We start from the raw sequence: 19,026 nt of genomic DNA, 5'->3' as shown, positions 1-19,026 counted from the left end.
CATGGAAAGTATTTTGAATTGATTTTTCGATTCATTTAAAAAATGATTCGCAAGCGAGGATATGGGAGAAGTTAACATCTATTAAGCGAGGATTTTTCACTGAATTAAGACCTCAGGGCCATTTGGAAAAATTATTTAAAAGAGTTGTGGTAACTTTTAATTAATATTTTTGGCCTGTTTTTCTAGGACGATTCCAATTAAAATTCGTTTTTGTAGAATTTTTTTTTTAAATAGTAGTTTGATAATACTTCGATCGTCTTAATGAAATTGAAATATAATTAATATAAAACAATGGAATATCTCAAATAAATTATTAAAATAAGCGACTCAGTGCAAAATCAAATACTTTTATTATAGAAAGTTAGCTTTTATTACTCAAAAATACCCAAAAACATCTTAAAATGCTTCTTGCATAGAGTCATCTAAAATTGATTGCATTCTAGCTGCACCATGTCCTTGTTAAAATCATGACTTCTTTCACGTAAAAAGACATAGCCACTTGCACTTATGATTCAACTACTTTTTTGGCTACAAACAAAGATGCAGTCTGACATTTTTTGCACCTATGATTATCTTTTTGGATACAAACATTTTGCTGAGTAATTAAAAAACCATAAAACATGGCAAACGTTGCTAAAATGTTATGCAATGGATTCAAATCAGACATTGTCAAAATGTGAAGAACGGAATGTATTTTTCATGACTCTGCGTGGACTGCTTCTAAAAAAGCTATTCAATCACTACTTCACATAGAACAACTTCAAACAAATTTTGCTGTGTGGATTTTCAAATAAAGAAGAAGAAAGAGACAGAAGAGGACATTACGATAAGGTTTACTTTTTTACGCAGTAGTTACAGTCAATCTGCTCTCTAATCTAGTTATATAAAATTTCTTTTTAACATTAGTAAGATGCTTATTTATTTGAATTGTACATGCAGAGTCTTCAGTTCTCTTAATCGAAATGCAATATGCTTAAAACAGTAATGTCACTGAGTACATATATCTGGGCATTGCAATGCTTTTTTTTAACACCGCACCTATTATCCTATTATTTGTTGTGAAATATAAACATACCATGACGAATAACAACAACAAACTGTCAACAACTTTTCCCCATGATGACACATACATATCTACTTGTCAATTTCACACTGTAATATTTGTAAAATACTCATCTAATAGAATTTGCACTTGTGATAATTACGTGACCCTTGAGATAAGAAGTGACAGTTAACACTTATATACTTAGTGTGTCACTTTTATAGTATATGTATTAACTGGTGTTATAATTATAATAATTGTTGACTACTTGATGCTTATGTTATGATAGGATCATGTAATGCACAACCATAGTTTGTGGTTTTTGTTTAAAAGTTCGCAAAGTGTGTAAATAAATTAAATAATTTCAAAAACTCAACGGCCAATAAGAACACGTAAATACAGCGAGTGTCAAAAATATTCGGTTTTCAATTTCACCAATAATAACACCTCAGTATTTTAGAAGCCCATACCCAATATTCAAAAAACCAAATACTTAAAAAAATGTTGGTCCTGTGGCAATTAAAAAGTGTATGTAACATGGATCCATGGCAACCCTTTAAGCGAGAATAACAAAGAAGAAGTCGTTAACCCTGTTTTCTATGCGTCAAAAATATTCGGTTTTTGTAACTTTTGTTAAATATTTTGGCAAAAAAACCGGTCAATATCGAACTTTTTCTGCAATATTAGTATAAATTTCAATAATAGCGAACAAAATTGTTGTTCCTGTGTGCAAAAATATTATATTTTATAGCAAATTATTAAAATGTAGGGCTAAGGAAAAGCGCTATCCTAGAAAAGAGAAAACTGTTTATATTTCATTATAAAAACGGCAGAAATGAGAATTTTTGCTTATTTTTGAATATTTAGTCCAATATAGATGAAATAATGTGCAAAAGTCACGAAAATACAGAAATAATCGATTTCGTGAAACACATCAGCGAGCCAAACCAAGGACTGGGAGGGAAGGTAGAGGAATGGTCGTTAATCTTCTTAAAATGAGTTACCGATTCCTAAATGCTTTTCAGAAGATAAAAAATATGCACTTATAGGCCGTTTACATATAACCGGGTTAACCCAGTGGGTCTGGGTTTCAAATGTCATTTCCATTGTGTATACTTCAAATAAATCCTCATAAAGAAGGTTAACCCTGCAAAAAAACTATAATCTAAACGCCGTATAACATTCCAAAAAAATCGTATGGATAAAGCCTTTCATGGCTACTTTTTATACCCTCCACCATAGGATGGGGGTATATTAAGTTTGTCACTACGTTTGTAACTACTCGAAATAATCATTGTAGACCCCACAAAGTATATACATTCTTGATCAGCGTGCAATTCTACATCGATATAGCCATGTCCGTCCGTCTGTCCGTCTGTGGAAATCACTCTAGCGTCCGAACGGATTGACGTAGGTTGATGAAATTTTGGGAAAATATGTTATTTTTACGTAGGACTTTTGGTATTGAAAGCGGGCTATGTAGGTCCACGCTTTCGTATAGCCCCCATACAAAATGACGCGTGACGCGTCGTCGTTTTAAGGAATTTTTAAGGTATTTGGCCCATTTTACCACCGAATTGGTTGTAATTTGGTATTTTGTGTCTTCAGAGGCCAGAAAACATTCCCACCAAAGTTGGGTTATATAGGTCCACGTTTTGGTATAGCCCCCACATAAGGCCCCTTATAAAGTACGTGTCGTTTGAATATATTTTGAATGTATTAGACCCATTTGACCGAAGAATCGGTTGTAACTTTGTATTTTGTGTTTCCAGAGGCTAAGAAACATTTCTACCATAAAATGTTTATATAGGTCAACGTGTTGATATAGCCCCCCATAATACAATATCTCCCGATTTGCGATATTTTGAACGTTTTGCCTCATTATCACACCGAGATGGCTGAAATTTGATATTTAGTCTTCTTTAGGCTTATAAAACTTGCCCCCCAGAAATTTTTAGGTATAGGTCCACGCCATCATATAGCCCCCATAGAACGGTACCTTCCGCATTTCGGTATTTTGAAGGTTGTGGCCACATTAATCCACCGAAATGGCTGAAATTTGTGGTGGAGGGTATAAAAAGTTCGGCACGACCGAACTTAACGCTTTTCTTACTTGTTAATTATTATAATTTTAAATTTGTTATTTTAACATTTCGACCTTTAGGTCGAAAGACTGGGGGTATGGGAAGTAAATAAAAAATTAAACCACATCTATTTGGTTAGAAACATTTCTTGTTTATATAATTTTTCGTTCTCGGCTTGTAATTTTTTTTTCATATTTGCTCAATCGACACCTGTACGTTTGTTTTAAATATAGTGCTTTTGGTATGCTTCCAGTGAGTAGTGGTGTTGCTCAGGTGTCAATGATTTGCTGAGTTGTATTAATAGTAGGAGTTGGATATGGATTTGCAGACAATGTCCAGATTTAATTCAAAGGAGAATAAAGGTGCGAACAGAATAAGAAATTCATGCTTATCCAAGCCTAAATTTATGTACAAGAATAAAAAAATGCAAGATTGCATTTTAATTAGGTAGTACTTGCCCATTAGGGTTTTACATGAAACCAAGCGTGAAGCAAGCAACAGTGTTTAAAGCCAAAGCCAAATATTCTAAAAGTTTTGCACTAGTCGATTTATTTTAAAAAGTCTGTCTGGTTACTTTTCCAGCAAGAACTTTCTCAGAGAGTAAGGAGTTTTTATTCTCTTTTGCAAAAAAATTGTAAAAAGTAAACAGACACCTTCCCAGAAAACCAGCAAGCAATCAGCTGACTTGCCAAACAGAACAATTTGTCCGCCAATGAAGGAACCAATGGAAAGAAAAATGTTGTGTTTTATTAAAAATAAACAAGTAAGAAAGTATAAGTCAGCTGAGCCGACAGAGATATACCCTCGGCCACGTACCCGAAGAAAAAAAGGTAACACAGCTGTTGGGAAAATTTTCCAGCATGGAAAGGGCCACAAAAACCTACATGTTGCAACAAAATACAGAATGATCCAAGACGAGTGCATTTTTTCCAAACTTTGGGTAGGGTGTACCCGTAGGAGTGATCCGATGTAGTACATATTCGGACCGATATAGTCCATATTAAAACCCGATCTATGCCTGAAAGTAATATTACCAATAGCAAAGTTTGGCTCAATTCTGTTACTCCCTCGTAGTGTTATCATGCCCACAATCTTGGCGAACATTTTTAAACCTTTGTGGGGGAGGTACCGGAAGGAATGGACCGATATGGTCTATCTTCGAACTTAAACTAAGTTTGGACAAAATATTGAAAGACCTAAAATTTGAACCAATTATGTTGATCCGTTCGAGAGTTGTCGTGCGCTCAAACTACAACACATGGTATTATATGGTTGTTTAGTGTGGCTAAAACCTTGAAAATAGCGAAAATCGGGCTATACCGTTCTATTGAAGCTATATCAAAACGTTTTTTGGTCCATTGGGAACCCTCAATGTAAAATTTCGGCTCATTTGGGCGTGAAACATATGTAAAATCTTCAAAATTCCGAAAATCGGGAGGTACCGTTGTATTGGGTCTATATCAAAACGTGGACCTATGTCCATAATTTTTATCGGAAAAGTTTTTTTTAAAGTGAAAACCCCGCATCTCAAAATTCAACCAATTTGGTTGATAAGTTTAGCTAAAATATTCAAAATACCGAAACATTAAGAAGTACCGATGCATGGGGACTATCCCAAAACGTGGACCGACCTTCCCAATTTTTTGATCTCGACATTGTCAGTGAACTATAAGTGTTTATACCAAAATTCATCTGCCAACGCCAACTCCTTTTATATTTGACCACCTTTATTTGAACTCGCGACATAGTGCAGCGTTTTTTGAGGTTATGCGCCATTATCTCGGGAACTATGGACTTGCCCTCGAAAAAAATTACAATGACGTAACGGGGGCCGCACGAACATCCTGCCCCAAAAAAAATCGAAAAAATTGTTAGCTGGGTTATGCCTCGCTTTCTGTATTGTGTTGTGATATTTGGCGGTAGTTGTGTGAGTTGTCGTTATTTTACGTATGCTATTCCCAGCTAACAATTTTTCCGAGGGCTCTGATTTCCGATTTTTTCCGAGACTTTCGGAATATTTTTTTGCCAATTTCTATAACATTTTTCTAGAAATTGTACCGATTTTCTAAAAGTTGTTTTAAGAATCTCTGCACATTTTCTGAAGAATTTTAAGAAACTTCGTTTCGAATTTGTTCCGATTTCTAATCGATATTCTAAGGGAATTTTTTTGTTCGATTGTTGCCGAAAAAACAAAGTGATTAGTTATAAAATTCGCATATACAATTTTTTAAAAATTCGAAAAAAAATGTTAGCTGGGTTGTTTCATAGGGTTATGCCATATGTTTATTATTTTAAGTGTCGTTGTCATATTTCTCCCTATGTAAAAATAATTCCTTGGTTTTGCGATAGAACATTTTTGGGATTAAAGGCAATGTTGCTTTTCTCTAAGGTATTTAATGTGCACAACCCTTTCTCTGTGTTGGATCTATTCAAGCTTTCTCAACCAATGCATGACTGATTCAATCAATAGATATAGCTTCAGATAGGTTACTTCCTTTTTAAACTGCTGAAGTTGTATCGCTGTTCACTCGAATATACTTCAATTCAGTATACTGAACTCAGACGTGGAATGGAAAGCCTATTAATTTACTGTGTTCCTGAAGGCGACATTGCAGTCGACAAACAAGTGAAATTTTTGAATGGGTATTTCCCCCACTAGGTGGTGTATATCCAATACATACAAGAACATACAACATCTGGAATTGGTTCTGGAGGATCATAATTGTCTCTATATTGCTTCTTACGTCATTTTTACTGCTCGACAAAAAAAATTATAAATATCTCTGTTCAAAAACATGCAAGAATCGTTTGGTTTTGCCAAATTTGTCTTTGTAAATTTGGAACATAAAAATATTGTGCTCTTTAAATTTCAAAATTGAAATTAAAAACCACTTAGAACATTGAAGTGAATATGGCGAAACATATGCGTATAATCCACATACGTTACATTCTATACAAAATTCATATTCCGTATCATGTTGTTGTTTTATTCAATTTCCACGAAAAATATTTCGTATACAATTATTAGTCATGACTCTGGTTATCGGACATTGAACAACAATTTCTTTAGGCAATCATTCTGGTCGTAATTTAATGCTCTGTTCCAGAACCTGCAAGAAGCTTCTACTTTTTACTACCTTTATGTTATCGAAAAAAATAGTAAAAATTAGTAGATCCTTGCAGTACTGGAACAGACCATAAATGTTTTAAATATTCGCTACAAATACTTCCATTTAAATTCTTTTTACACCCTCAACATTTATCATATGATACGATGAAAATGTGCCTCATCGAAATAATGGTTTTAGACTCCAAGTATGTTTGGACAAAATACGTTTCAGAGTCGATTTAGCCATGTCCGTATGCTCGTCTCTACCGTCGATCTGGCTGGCTGGCTGGCTGCAGCACATGATAACTCACGAATGGGTCAACTAATTTGGTCCAAAATTGGTTTTCGTAATATTTTGTCCAAACTTATACATATATACATAAATGTATGTATGTGTTAGTAAATCAGGGTTGTATTTTGAGACACATCCCAGTTGTTCAATAAATAGCAATTGTCTACTTTAGCATAGTTATGTAACTAGTTACTCATTGATCCTAATTACTTTACACCCAAAAATGGCACACAAAATAGCCTATAGCTTGCTTTTGCCACTGGAAATGGGCTTTCCTGCCTATCATGTCAATTCACTAGTTACAGGTAATGCGGCGTGTAATATATTGACTATTTTATAGACTACCGATGGGTAGTGTAATCGACAATGTTTTTCTCTTGTAATCTCTTTTCGACATTATTGCTTTTTTAACAAAATATAAAAAAATGTTCTGTCATATTGTTCATTCATAATTAAAAAACGTATTTTGATGCGTTTGATGCTAAGTCATAGAAAGGATGAACATCTTAATAAGAATATTTATAATGTATCTGTGGTAAGTATTGATGTATATCTTAACGGAATACATTATCGCGTCATTTCATTAAACTTGTATACATTTTATTTCAGGAACTTTTGAATGATCTGAAGGAAAAATGAGAAAAACATTCCAAGAACCAAATAAACATAAGTCGCTGTATCAAGTAGTAACGCTCTAGTTCCAGTAACAAGGATCAAGATGGACCTGTAATATCCATAAGTATATAAGGTTATATTGTCATTTGTAAAATTTTTGCACACCATGCAATAAAATATAGTGTGGCTAATGCATACATATATGCATTTACCCATTTATCTGACTTCAAATTACTAGTAATTTTGGCTATAATTTCTGACTGCCGAGGGGACTGCAATGAGGGGACAAATGGCTTTCGGAAGACTATCGAATTGACTGGTTACTGGTAATCCAAAGAAGAGACAATTGTCTTCACACGACTATCGAATTGGGTGGTTACTGGTAATGCAGTTAGGAGACAATAGACCCCTTCCTATGACATCCCCATGTTAAATTCACCAGTCTATAACATTGCGAGTAGATTGGGAGGTAACTAGGGCTGTTAACCAGTAGCCAGCAAAATTGCTAGTTATTCCCTAGTTACCCGAACAACTGGGATTGTCTTGTATAAACACATAGTTAGGCTTTAAGCTAAAGAGGGTATATAAACTTACATAGATACGATGAAAATGTGTTTCATGAGAAGTAACGGTTTTAAACCCCAAGTATGTTTAAACGAAATCAGAAGAAAAACAAGTGAGCCAAGGCTATAGTCGGGTCGGGGCCGACTATGTGATACCCTACACCACTACCCCTGTTCATCAGTACAACCCAAATAAAAAATGGAAAAGTGAGATGTATACCAACCATCAATAGGCTTCTTTCTCTGTTAGACCCCCATCAACCCCCAAAATTTCGTGAGGATTCGATCAAATTTTCGTAGTGTGATTGCACAAAAATGGGATGCATTACCGACTACTGCGATATCTCTGTTGTTTTACCACCTATGACAACCTATTTCACATCGTTGTAAAGGTGATATTTTCTACTTTCCTTGCCAGGTTTTGCTTTCGATATACCTCCTACAGAAGGGAGATAATAACTTTGAAATAAAACGTTGGCCTTTATTCCAAATATTTTTTTTGTCGCATTCCTACCCCTGAATAATATCCGACCATTATCAAAAATCAAAAGATTTTTTCCTCTGTGGGACCCCCAATAACACCCAAAATTTCGTGACGATCCAATTAAAATTGCGACCTGTAGCTTGATTTCCAAAAAAGTGGAAAAATGGGATGTATTACCGACTATTGCGATATCTCCGTTATTTGGATACCTACGCCAACCTGCTTTACATCATTGTAATGATGGGATTTTTTACTTTCATAGTCGGACTTTGTTTTTGGAAGATCCCCAACCGAAACTGTGATATTCGTCATCATTATTAAAATCGCTAAAATAAAAATTTGGGTTCTATTAGCGGCTATTGCGATATATTCGTTGTTTCATCACCTACGAGAACCTACTTTACATCATTAGAAAGGCGATATTTTCAACTTTCATGGCCAGGTTCTGCTTTTGGTATACCCCATATTGAAGCTGAGATATTCGCTTTGGAAAAAAAACGTTGTCTTTTTCTCCAAAAAAGCTTTTTGCCCATTACGACCCCTAAATATTATCCGACCATCACCAAAATCAATAGGCTTCTTTATCTGTGTGACCCCCATTAACCCTCAACATTTCGTGACGATCCGATCAAAATTGCGACCCAACCAGAGCTGTGATATTCGTCATTATAATTAAAATAGCAAAAATGAAAATTTGGGTTTTATTTGCGAATATTGTGATATCTTCGCTGTTTAATCACCTACGAGAACCTACTTTACATCATTAGAAAGGTGATATTTTCTACTTTTATTGTCAGGTTTTGCTTTTGGTATACCCCATATAGAAGCTGAGATATTCGCTTTGGAAAAAAACGTTGTCTTTTTATCCACCTAAGTTTTTTTGCCCTTTCCGACCCCTAAATATTATTCGACCATCACCAAAATCAATAGCCTTCTTCCCCTCCGGGACCCCCATCAACATGCAAAATTTCGTGACGATGCGATCAAAATTGCGACCTGTAGCGTGATTACAAGGTTTAGATGGACAGACGGACGGACGGACGGACTGACGGACGGACACACATAGCCAGATCGACTCAGCTCGTCGAGACATTCATTTTGGTATATATAAGTGTTGTACTTTTATTGTTGTTAAATAAAAGACAATGTTTGATAATACTAAAGGTTTAAATGATTTATTGGATGATGAGCGTTCACAGCTACTAACTTAGAAAATATGATGAAATTACAAGACTACTGAGAGTGATTACTGAGAATGAAGTGGCGGTTGATTATGAGTGTTGCCATATTGACAGTGTTGTAAGACGTGATGCCACTCCACTAGTGTTGCAATATGCGATGCCATATTGTTATTGTGGGATGTGTCCCTAACAATAAGTATGGGTCTACGATCAATATTTCGATGCGTTACAAACTTTTTGGTCAAAACCAACTTATAATACCCTCCCCACATAGTGGTGTAGGGTATAATTAAGAAACACAACGTAGTCTATGAAATTACATGTACATATTGTAGTAGGCTTGCGTTTATTAAAGGGGAACACTGTTTGTTTAAAGTTGTTTATTTCGTCTTCTTTATTATTTTCTATTCACAATTATTTATTGCAAGCGAGCGGGGTGCGTTTGTTCTTATGTGTGTCTCTATTGGAACTGGTTGTAATCACTGGTTTTAATAACCTCGTTGGTCGATCGCTATCACCAATGCCCCCACACATAATAACAACAACGCCCCACTCTCTTATGTACAAGAGAGTAACATAATTATCTGAATTATCTTAGATACTAATTGCTTACAAAATAATTCTACTTACACTAGCTATCAATTAAAATAGCACTACTCTAACTATTAATACTACAATATGTATCATTACTCTGATTAAGAAACATGTGGAAAAGTGTATGTAGACACAACAAAACGAATGCTTAGTGTGAGAATAGGAGAACACCAAAGTTATATTCAGGTATAAGATGGAAATCGTTTCGACTCGTTTTCCCATAAATCGAAATCGTATATTTCGCATTTTCGTGAATATTTTATTGAAATTGATTTGAAACAACAGAGGATTGCCAGATCAATTAATACGAAAGAAGCCAAAGATAATACTAAACTTCAGTATTCTACTGCGATTGATTAGAAATTAATTAACCTACCCAAAAAAGCCCATGATGTCATGATTTTTTCTCAGCTTCGAATATGGACTATATTCATTGAAGCGAATCTAGCGCAACATATGCGTATAATCCGCATACGTTAAATTCTATACAAAATTCATATTCCAGTGTATCACGTTGTTGTTGTTTTATTCAATTTCCACGAAAAATCATTCGAATACAATTATAAGTCATGACTCTCGGTTATCGGACATTGAACAACAATTTCTTTAAGCAATCATTCTGATCGCAATTTAAATGTTTTAAATATTCGCTACTAATATTTCCATTTAAATTCTTTTTACACCCTCAGCATTTAGGCTAAAGAGAGTATATACACTATGATACAATGAAAATCTGCCTCATCGAAATAATGGTTTTAGACTCCAAGTATGTTTGAACGAAATACCTTTCAGAGTCGATTTAGCCATGTCCGTATGCCCGTCTCTACCGTCGGTCTGGCTGGCTGGAGCACACAATAACTCTTGGTTCTCGTAATATTTTGTCCAAACTTAGATCAAGTACGAAGATATCGGTCCACTCCTCCGGGTACTCCCCCCGCAATAGTTCAACATTTTTCGATAAAATTGTGCGCACGATAACTTTCGAACGGAGTAACCGATTATGTCCAAACTGCAGACATAGATCAGCTTCGAATGTTATAATACCTCCCACACAAATTCTTAAAATTTTTGGCACAGTTTAGGGACTCTTGTCGGATCGGCTTGACATTTTCTGCAGCAGGCTGTACTCGTAGCCCCTTTCACAACGGTACAATTTTTTTCGGCGGCAAGTAACTCCATACTTCCTAAAATAATGTCCGAAAAGCTCTAAATAACCCTAAACTCTGGTTCAGAATCGTTTTTTTCTTTTGAACGAATAGAAATATTTTCATAATTTTTATTGGATTTTTTGTTCGACAGATAACATAGTCGGCTTTTTGATGCATTTAAAGCATTCGAATTCGGTCTAGTAGTTGCAGAGGAATACAAGATCAGAGTTAAAAGATGTGTGTTTTTTCATATTTTTCATCAAAATATGAGTGTTTTTGAGTTTTTCATATTAAAAAGTTTAAACACCAATAAACAAAACAAAAAAGTACAAAAAAAATTGAAAAAAATGTTCAATTTTTTTTTAAATATTTAAAAAAAATCTAAAAATTTAATTTTCCAAAATTAAAAAAATATGGGAATCGATATTGAAAAAACACATATTTAACCATGTAATTTCAAAAATTGTAAAAAGTCTTAAACGGACGGAACGATACGGATAAAAAAGTATACATGGGCTGAAAGAGGACACTATCGGGTATCATCCTGAGGAAAAATACAATAGCTCACTTCTTGTAAACGCTACGGCAAACGGTTCTTAAAGACAACAATCCTACCTACCTAAAAAAACAACTATGAACACAATATCTGTTATAGTTTCCGAGAAATAGATATTTCCTTCTCCATAAAATGACATATTTTCCAAAAAGGCGAAAAATTGTCGTCTTTAGGAGTACTGGGCGTGGCGTACCACCTTCCAATATTTACTCCCAATTTTTTGGGTTGCTTAGTTTCAATATACTTAATATCGAATCCCATATAGAAATTAACAAACAAGAAATTAACCTGCTATTGAGTAAGGAATCTTTTTAAAGTGTTATTTTTGGTTTACTGTTACATTAATATCTTTATTGTCTCCAGAGGAGTTTAAGTTAATGTTATATTATGTAACGATGAAAGAAATAAAATTAAATTTAAAAAATAAATCGGGTTTTTGCCGTAAAAATCATTTTCTGAACCACTGTGCGGCATCAACTCAAATGACTGATGGACACTAAAACAAATGAATTGAGTATCCGATTTGGCCGAAACTTTTCGCATTGTAAAATGTCTTCCAAACGTAAAACAAGTTCTACGAAGAAAACTACTTCGGGTACCTCCCTCATAAAATTTCAAAGGTAGTTTGTACATTTTTACCGTAAATACTTCTTGTGATCCTGTTTACAACGGTACAATTTTTCTTGGCCAAGCAATGCTTCCTGACACAATAGCCCAACATCTCTAAAAAACATCCACGATGACCAAGAAAAATAAGAAAATAATAATCTGATAAGCAGGATAATTATAGAAAGGATTGGTTGCCATTGGTCCTAATATTTCTCTCACGGTCCACTTCCACACAGAATATCCAATTTTTCAAAAATATGCAGTTTAGGGACATGTTTAGGATAGTTTAAACAATTTTATAGCAGGTAGTCCTCGCGGCTATTACGATAGTATATTTTTTCAGGTGTAAGTCCGTACTTCCTGAGACAATTACTCTAAAGCTGTAAAAACTCTACGGAACCAAACAAAAAGAGTCTTTAAGGGACAGCGGCATCGGGTTCTTGCTTACCGGATTGACCCGGAACCAAAAGTGAAATTTTCGGTAACAAATTGAAATTGCTTCTTTCATTATGCCACAGGCTAAAGGTATATTTCTGCCGGCAAAGCCGACTGATACATTCTTACTTGCTTTTTTTCTTATCTTTTCGTAATTGACACAGACAGCCCAAGAACATCTACAACAAGATTTTATTTTATTATAAAAGAATCCATTTCATTGTACTGCATGAAAAGAATAATAAAATTGCTGAATTATGCTTATAAAAAATTATCTGTTATTTCAATTTTCATTTTATTGTTGAGGATTATGCGTCGTTTCTTAAAAGTATTTTTGGGTATTGTTTTATTATGTGTAAGCACATTTACACACCCTGAGATATAAAATGATTCATTTTATATGTCTACAATTTTCCTGCAGACTTTTATCGGAACCGGAATTGTGAGATAACATCACCTCCATTTTACAAAGAGCCTTTCTAAAATTCATTCATTAAAAAATAAATTTCCTAGAAAAGTGAGTGAAAAATTAACATGGTCATAGGCATGATGCATAGTGAAAAAAGCATGGTCATAGGTTCTATACTTTAAAATGGTAATATGAACCTACCACCATTTTAAAAGACTGTTGTACTTTTGAGTTAAACTGAAACAAACTACTTTAGAAGACAGGCATACTCTTGTACCATAAAATCAGCAGTCTCCGAAAATATTCCCTGTTTCAATAAGCAAAATAATAATCTTATCAAAATATCTTAAAACTTTATCGCCATTTTACCCACACATACATACATATGTATGTTAATATTCAAATGAAGATATTAAGTCAACAGAAAAAATCTTTACAAAAGTAGCAAAACATAACTGGACCCAGTCATTTTTCTATTTGCAGGTTAAACAACCGAACACAACGGCAACAGTAAATAATTACCAACACTGCTTTCAATACTTCCGCTAAGAGATAATGAGATATGGCTGTTGATACGTTAGATGATGTCGATCCGAAATATGGCAAAAAATTATCCTACGAACGAAACTTCAAAGCACCGTTATGGCGTAAACGTTCCTGTACCGATGTACCGTGCCTGTTGGTGTTTTTAGTCTTCCTAGGCGCATGGGCTTTTGTCGCCCAATATGCCTACCGCAATGGAGATTTAAATAAATTAGTTGTTCCAACGGATTCCTTTAATAGAAAATGTGGTATTGATTCGGGAGTTTTGGATAAGAAATACTTATTCTTTTTCAATTTGGATAAGTGTCTGGATCCACTGGTACCCATAACTGGATGCCCTACACCACAAATATGTGTAAAACAATGTCCCCCAGAGACATTCATATGGGATGTTATGAAAACACAGCTATCCGATGCAGAGTTGAAATCTCGCATGATTTGTATCACAGAGGCGGATAAAAATGCTCTACACACCAAAGACGATATGCAAAAGGCCATCAATGAGGAGCGCTGCGCCAGATGGTATATAAAAAGTGCTCCGTTCTTAAATCGTTGCATGTGGGAATTTTCACAAAAGACGTGTGAATATATTCCATCTTTCCTCTTGCAACGCAGTGCTAGAGATGTTACGAACGCCAATGCCCTAACCACTTCCAATATTGATGTCCACAATGAAGACCAGTTACAGGCATTGGCCTTAACTATGTTCCCTGAGGCTCAACCCCTAGTTGCCAAGAATACTATCGATCCTAAGTTGACACCGCCTGCTGATGAAGCGAATAGTCAATGTAGTCGTCGTGAGACTGTGATTAAAGAAAAAATGATGCAAACTGATACAAGACTTGCCAAGTTTATTGGCAACATTGTTACACACTTTACCAACGGCACACACGAAGCTCAACGGGTGGGTGAAAATGTTGTGGAGGATATTTTCAACTCATATTTGGTGATATTAACAGCTATGCTCTGTACCCTAATTGCTTCGTTCATTTTCATTGCATTAATGCGCTGGTTGGCGGCACCATTCCTTTGGACGTCAATATTTGGTGTATTAGTGGGTTTAGCTGTTGGCATTTACTATTCCATTAAGCAATATACATTCTATCATCGCGAAGCAACGGTGCCACAACATTCATTGAATTTGAATTCGGCAGTCAAAAATATATTACAGGTGAGTTGAAGTGTAAATTAATTGTTGGACATTTTTTATGAATTAATACAAAGGGAATTTTACGAATGTAATAAGGAATGCGAATTTAGGCTCTACTCTGGTCTAGCTAGAAATATTTAGTAATTCATTACTAAGCCTTTTTCTGTGCAAGTTGCTATATTGTACTAAACCCACCGGCTTGCATTGTTTCTATCATCCATAATGTGAAAAGCATTACGATTCCTCAGGACCGTAGCAATATTAACATCAGTACATACTAGACATGTTTTTATTAGAGTTTTTGCAGGATTAGCCTCCTTTATAAGGATTTAATTGACGTATGTATATGTATGTAATGGAATTGACATTTAAAGCCAGTGGATTTAATAGACGTATTGTTAAGCGTCATTTACATACATTACAACCTTTTGCCTTTTGTAAACGTACTTTTAGTTGTTCTATTTTACTACATCAACTTTTTACTTTTTCAAAGTGTTAATCAACATATTTCTTCTATCTTGCAGGATGAACGATTATGGCTTTATTTAAGCATATTTTTGGGCGTTTTTCTAATCATACTCATACTACTGCTTATAGTTCTGCGTAGTCGCATTAGCATTGCAGTTGCCCTTATAAAAGAAGGCAGTAAAGCTGTATCCAGTGTTAAATCAACAGTCTTCTTTCCCATTTTTATATGGATACTTTTCATAGCGGCAATTGTCTATGCAATTGCTGTTGGCCTTTATTTGGGATCCATTGGCAAGAACTCATTCCGAATGATAAGGCAATTGGATTCAAATAGTCTAACTGGAGTTTCACAGGAGAATTGTGTATGTGATGGACCTGCTATTAATTATACAGTGGGTGCTGCCTGCGATCCTACCACATTCGAGCAAAATTGTTATATTGGCGATACGACACTGGTCGGGTTATTCCGCCAGTCACAAAGAACTCCTTGCGTTAAGACTATGTGCAGTTTTGTGGAAGTGGAACATAGTACACTGGTTAATTGGTTTATTGTGTTCAATGTTTTCGGATACCTCTGGCTGACATTCTTTATAGATGGATTTAGTGATATGGTCTTGGCCTGTACATTTGCCACATGGTACTGGACATTCAAGAAGAAAGATGTGCCCTTCTTTACGCTGACAAAATCCATTTTCCAGACAACATTTTATCATTTGGGAACCTTGGCTTTTGGTTCGCTCATCTTGGCCATATGTCGCTTGATACGTTTGATATTGGAGTATATCGATAGGAAACTGAAAAAGTACGATAATGCATTGACGCGGGCAATACTTTGCTGCATGAAATGCTTCTTTTGGCTATTGGAATCATTTCTCAGATTCCTAAGTAAGAATGCCTACATAATGTGCGCCATTCATGGTAAGAACTTCTGCTCCAGTGCAAAGGATGCTTTTAATTTGACAATGCGTAACTTCCTGCGCGTGGTAACATTGGACAAAGTCACCGATTTTTTGTTCTTCATGTCGAAACTCTTAATAACCGGTGCAGCAGGCGTAGCTACTTATTTCTTTTTGTTAAATAATCCATCCATTGTGCAATTGCACTATAATGCTGTACCCACAGCGATTGTGGCCATTTTGGCTTTTCTCATAACCACAGTCTTCTTTAGTGTCTACTCAATGGCAGTGGACACACTGTTCCTGTGCTTCCTTGAAGATATTGAACGCCACGATGGTTCGCCAGAAAAGCCCTACTATATGTCCAAACAGTTAATGAAAATTTTGGGCAAACGTAATAAAACACCTAAGAGGACACCTTAAAGTATCTGTGAGGAGAGAAGAAAAATAAATTAAGATGTATGGAACGAAATGGTGCTGATATATATGTGTATAATAACTCCTCTAAGGAGTCTAAGACATACATATATATTGTTTTCGAATAGGAAACCCCCCGACTTTCTGTATGAGACGGAAATAAAAGACACTTTTAGAGTTGCAATATATACAAATATATATTCTTAAAATTATAATTGGTTAATAATTAAATTAATTCAGTTATTCTGAAGAGAATAAATGGAATGAATACCTTCATTAAGAAATGCTTTAAACAAAAAAATTATATATTCTTACCAAAATATACACAACAATACTTACAAACCAATGTATAAGATTAGGGTTTTTAATTTTATTACTAGTATGTAGTTTCTATAAAAATACGTTAATGAAAACAAAGTTTCCCAAAAGAAACACTTGAAATAAAAGCAATACCACTGAAAACGATTAAGTAATACAATACAATTATATAATTTATATATTTAAAAATTGCATGCCAAATTTTGTTTCTTTTTATTAAGACGTAAATTTAATAAAAAAAAGAAGAAATTATGAAATATTATGAAGTATTTATTTATATGTAAGAATAATATTTATATATACACTCTATATTTTTGGAAAAAAAATACAAAAAAAATGATTAAAATTTGCTTTGAATTTTTTAATTATCAATTAAAATGTTTGGAATGTCACTACAATTCGATGAAAATAAATTAACTTGCTATTTATGCTCAAATAAAATTAAATAATTTTGTTTTCATTTTAACATTTAGAAGAGGTAGAGGTTGTAGGTTTATTGCAGGTCGTAACGATTCCACCGTAGGTGCATAAATTAATATAAATACCAAGGCACAAGCAAGCTAAGTTAATTCAAATGAATTTCCGTTAATTAAAAAAATTTATTGTAACGTAAAGTTTTATTAATTCTTCAGAATTGCGATTCTCTAATACATCTTTTGAATTACCGACAAAAATCGGTAACTTTAAAACGTAAAATTATGAATGAAAATATCAAATAAAAGTTGACAACACTCTTGCTATCGGTAGAACTTTACGACTACTTTTTATTCGTCGCTAACTTACTGAAATATATCGTTAATTACCGAAATTATAAGCATTTTAATTTTACCGATTTTTGTCGGTAACTCAAATAATGTGTTAGAGAATCGCACTACAGGTTCTTACTTTTGTATTGGTCTGTTGCAAGAATCTACTAATTTTCACTATATTTTTTTTTTTTTTTTGAAAACACAAAGGAAAATTTCTAATTTTCACTATATTTTTTTTGAAAACACAAAGGAAAATTTGTTATCGTAGTAAAAAATTTAGATTCTTGCAGGTTCTAGAACAGGCATTATGTTTATTCCATTGAGTATACCTACACCCAATAAAACCCAAAAGATTTATGACGAGGATTACGTCAAATAAATCCTACGCTATGGAATTGATGGGCCGATTCCGTACAGCGAGGCGAGTCATGTCGCGTCGTCTATCGTCTCTGTGACAAAATTTAAAAAATGCACTACGTACAGCGATAGAAAATAATCGTCGATAACAAGTTATTTTTATTTTTTTTATTCGTTAGTAAAAATGAACGCGACAGCCAATTTGTTGTCGCCGGAAAATGAACATTACGGCGACAAAATTTGACGTCGTCGTGCGACTTTTGCCTTACGTAATGGAAAAATTGCAACTGGCAACGCGACACGACTCGCCTCGCTGTACGGAATCGGCCCAAGAGATTTGAGTTCTAGTGGGTTTCCTAAATCAAAGCGCCCATTTTCACACAGTTGGGCATGACGCCGAAATTTAAAATTCATCTAGATATGTATATGCCGATAAACAGATCAACGCTAAAAAAATGACAGTTCGATTTTTTCTTTTATCAGAAACAACAGAAAACTTAACAAACCAAACGTTGGATGTATTTTCAACTTAATGCATTGTTCATACTGACGGCAATTCGCTCTCTATTCGTTGTTTGAGCCCAAAGTATATATTCGGGCATGTTCCGGAATTCACGGTGTATCCATTTCACATCACACATGCACTTCACCTGTGAAAGCAATTGATGTTCTGTGTTTCACGTGAGAAGAGCTTTCATATTTCACGAAAGAACTTTGGAAAGCTTTATTACAGCTTTCAAACTTTATCATTTACAATGAAAAACATATCAGTCTGCGTAGGCGCATCAACGAATACACATGCGTGTGTGGGTATGTACTCTTTGTTCGTTTGATTGTTTACGAAACAGGGTAAACAAAGAAACGAACTTCTACAAGAGCGCGTACATGTTGAATTTGGTACTTTAAGAAAAATATATTTTTAAATCATATTGTGTTAAGAAAATTAAATATTTTTTAAATGCTAATAGAAAACACATTAAATTTTAGTCCTAGGCAGCTTTTTGTAG

At 34.5% G+C, this 19,026-nt stretch overlaps 1 protein-coding gene across 19 annotated transcripts in view; it reads left to right on the top strand.

Moving 5' to 3' along the window:
• The window catches only part of Ctl2 (Choline transporter-like 2), a 44,797-nt gene extending 27,438 nt beyond the window's left edge, over positions 1–17,359 (top strand). For 12 of the 19 annotated variants that reach the window (XM_073962603.1, XM_073962606.1, XM_073962602.1 and 9 more), the window contains 2 exons: positions 13,605–14,835; positions 15,339–17,359. In XM_073962603.1, the coding sequence (XP_073818704.1) occupies positions 13,684–14,835; positions 15,339–16,601 (2,415 nt within the window). In that variant the 5' untranslated portion in view covers positions 13,605–13,683 and the 3' untranslated portion in view covers positions 16,602–17,359. Of the gene's footprint in view, positions 1–6,826; positions 7,063–7,136; positions 7,276–13,586; positions 14,836–15,338 lie in introns of those variants that run through there. The other 7 variants (XM_073962600.1, XM_073962599.1, XM_073962597.1 and 4 more) reach the window with 3 other exon arrangements.
• Positions 17,360–19,026: the final 1,667 nt, after the last annotated feature.

This window comes from Musca autumnalis, unplaced genomic scaffold (genome assembly GCF_047663935.1).
Source record: "Musca autumnalis isolate F117 unplaced genomic scaffold, ASM4766393v1 scaffold_1, whole genome shotgun sequence".
In the NCBI taxonomy this organism is placed as follows: domain Eukaryota; kingdom Metazoa; phylum Arthropoda; class Insecta; order Diptera; family Muscidae; genus Musca; species Musca autumnalis.
Note: the sequence above shows the minus strand (reverse complement) of the source record. Positions and strands in the feature narration are given on the sequence as shown.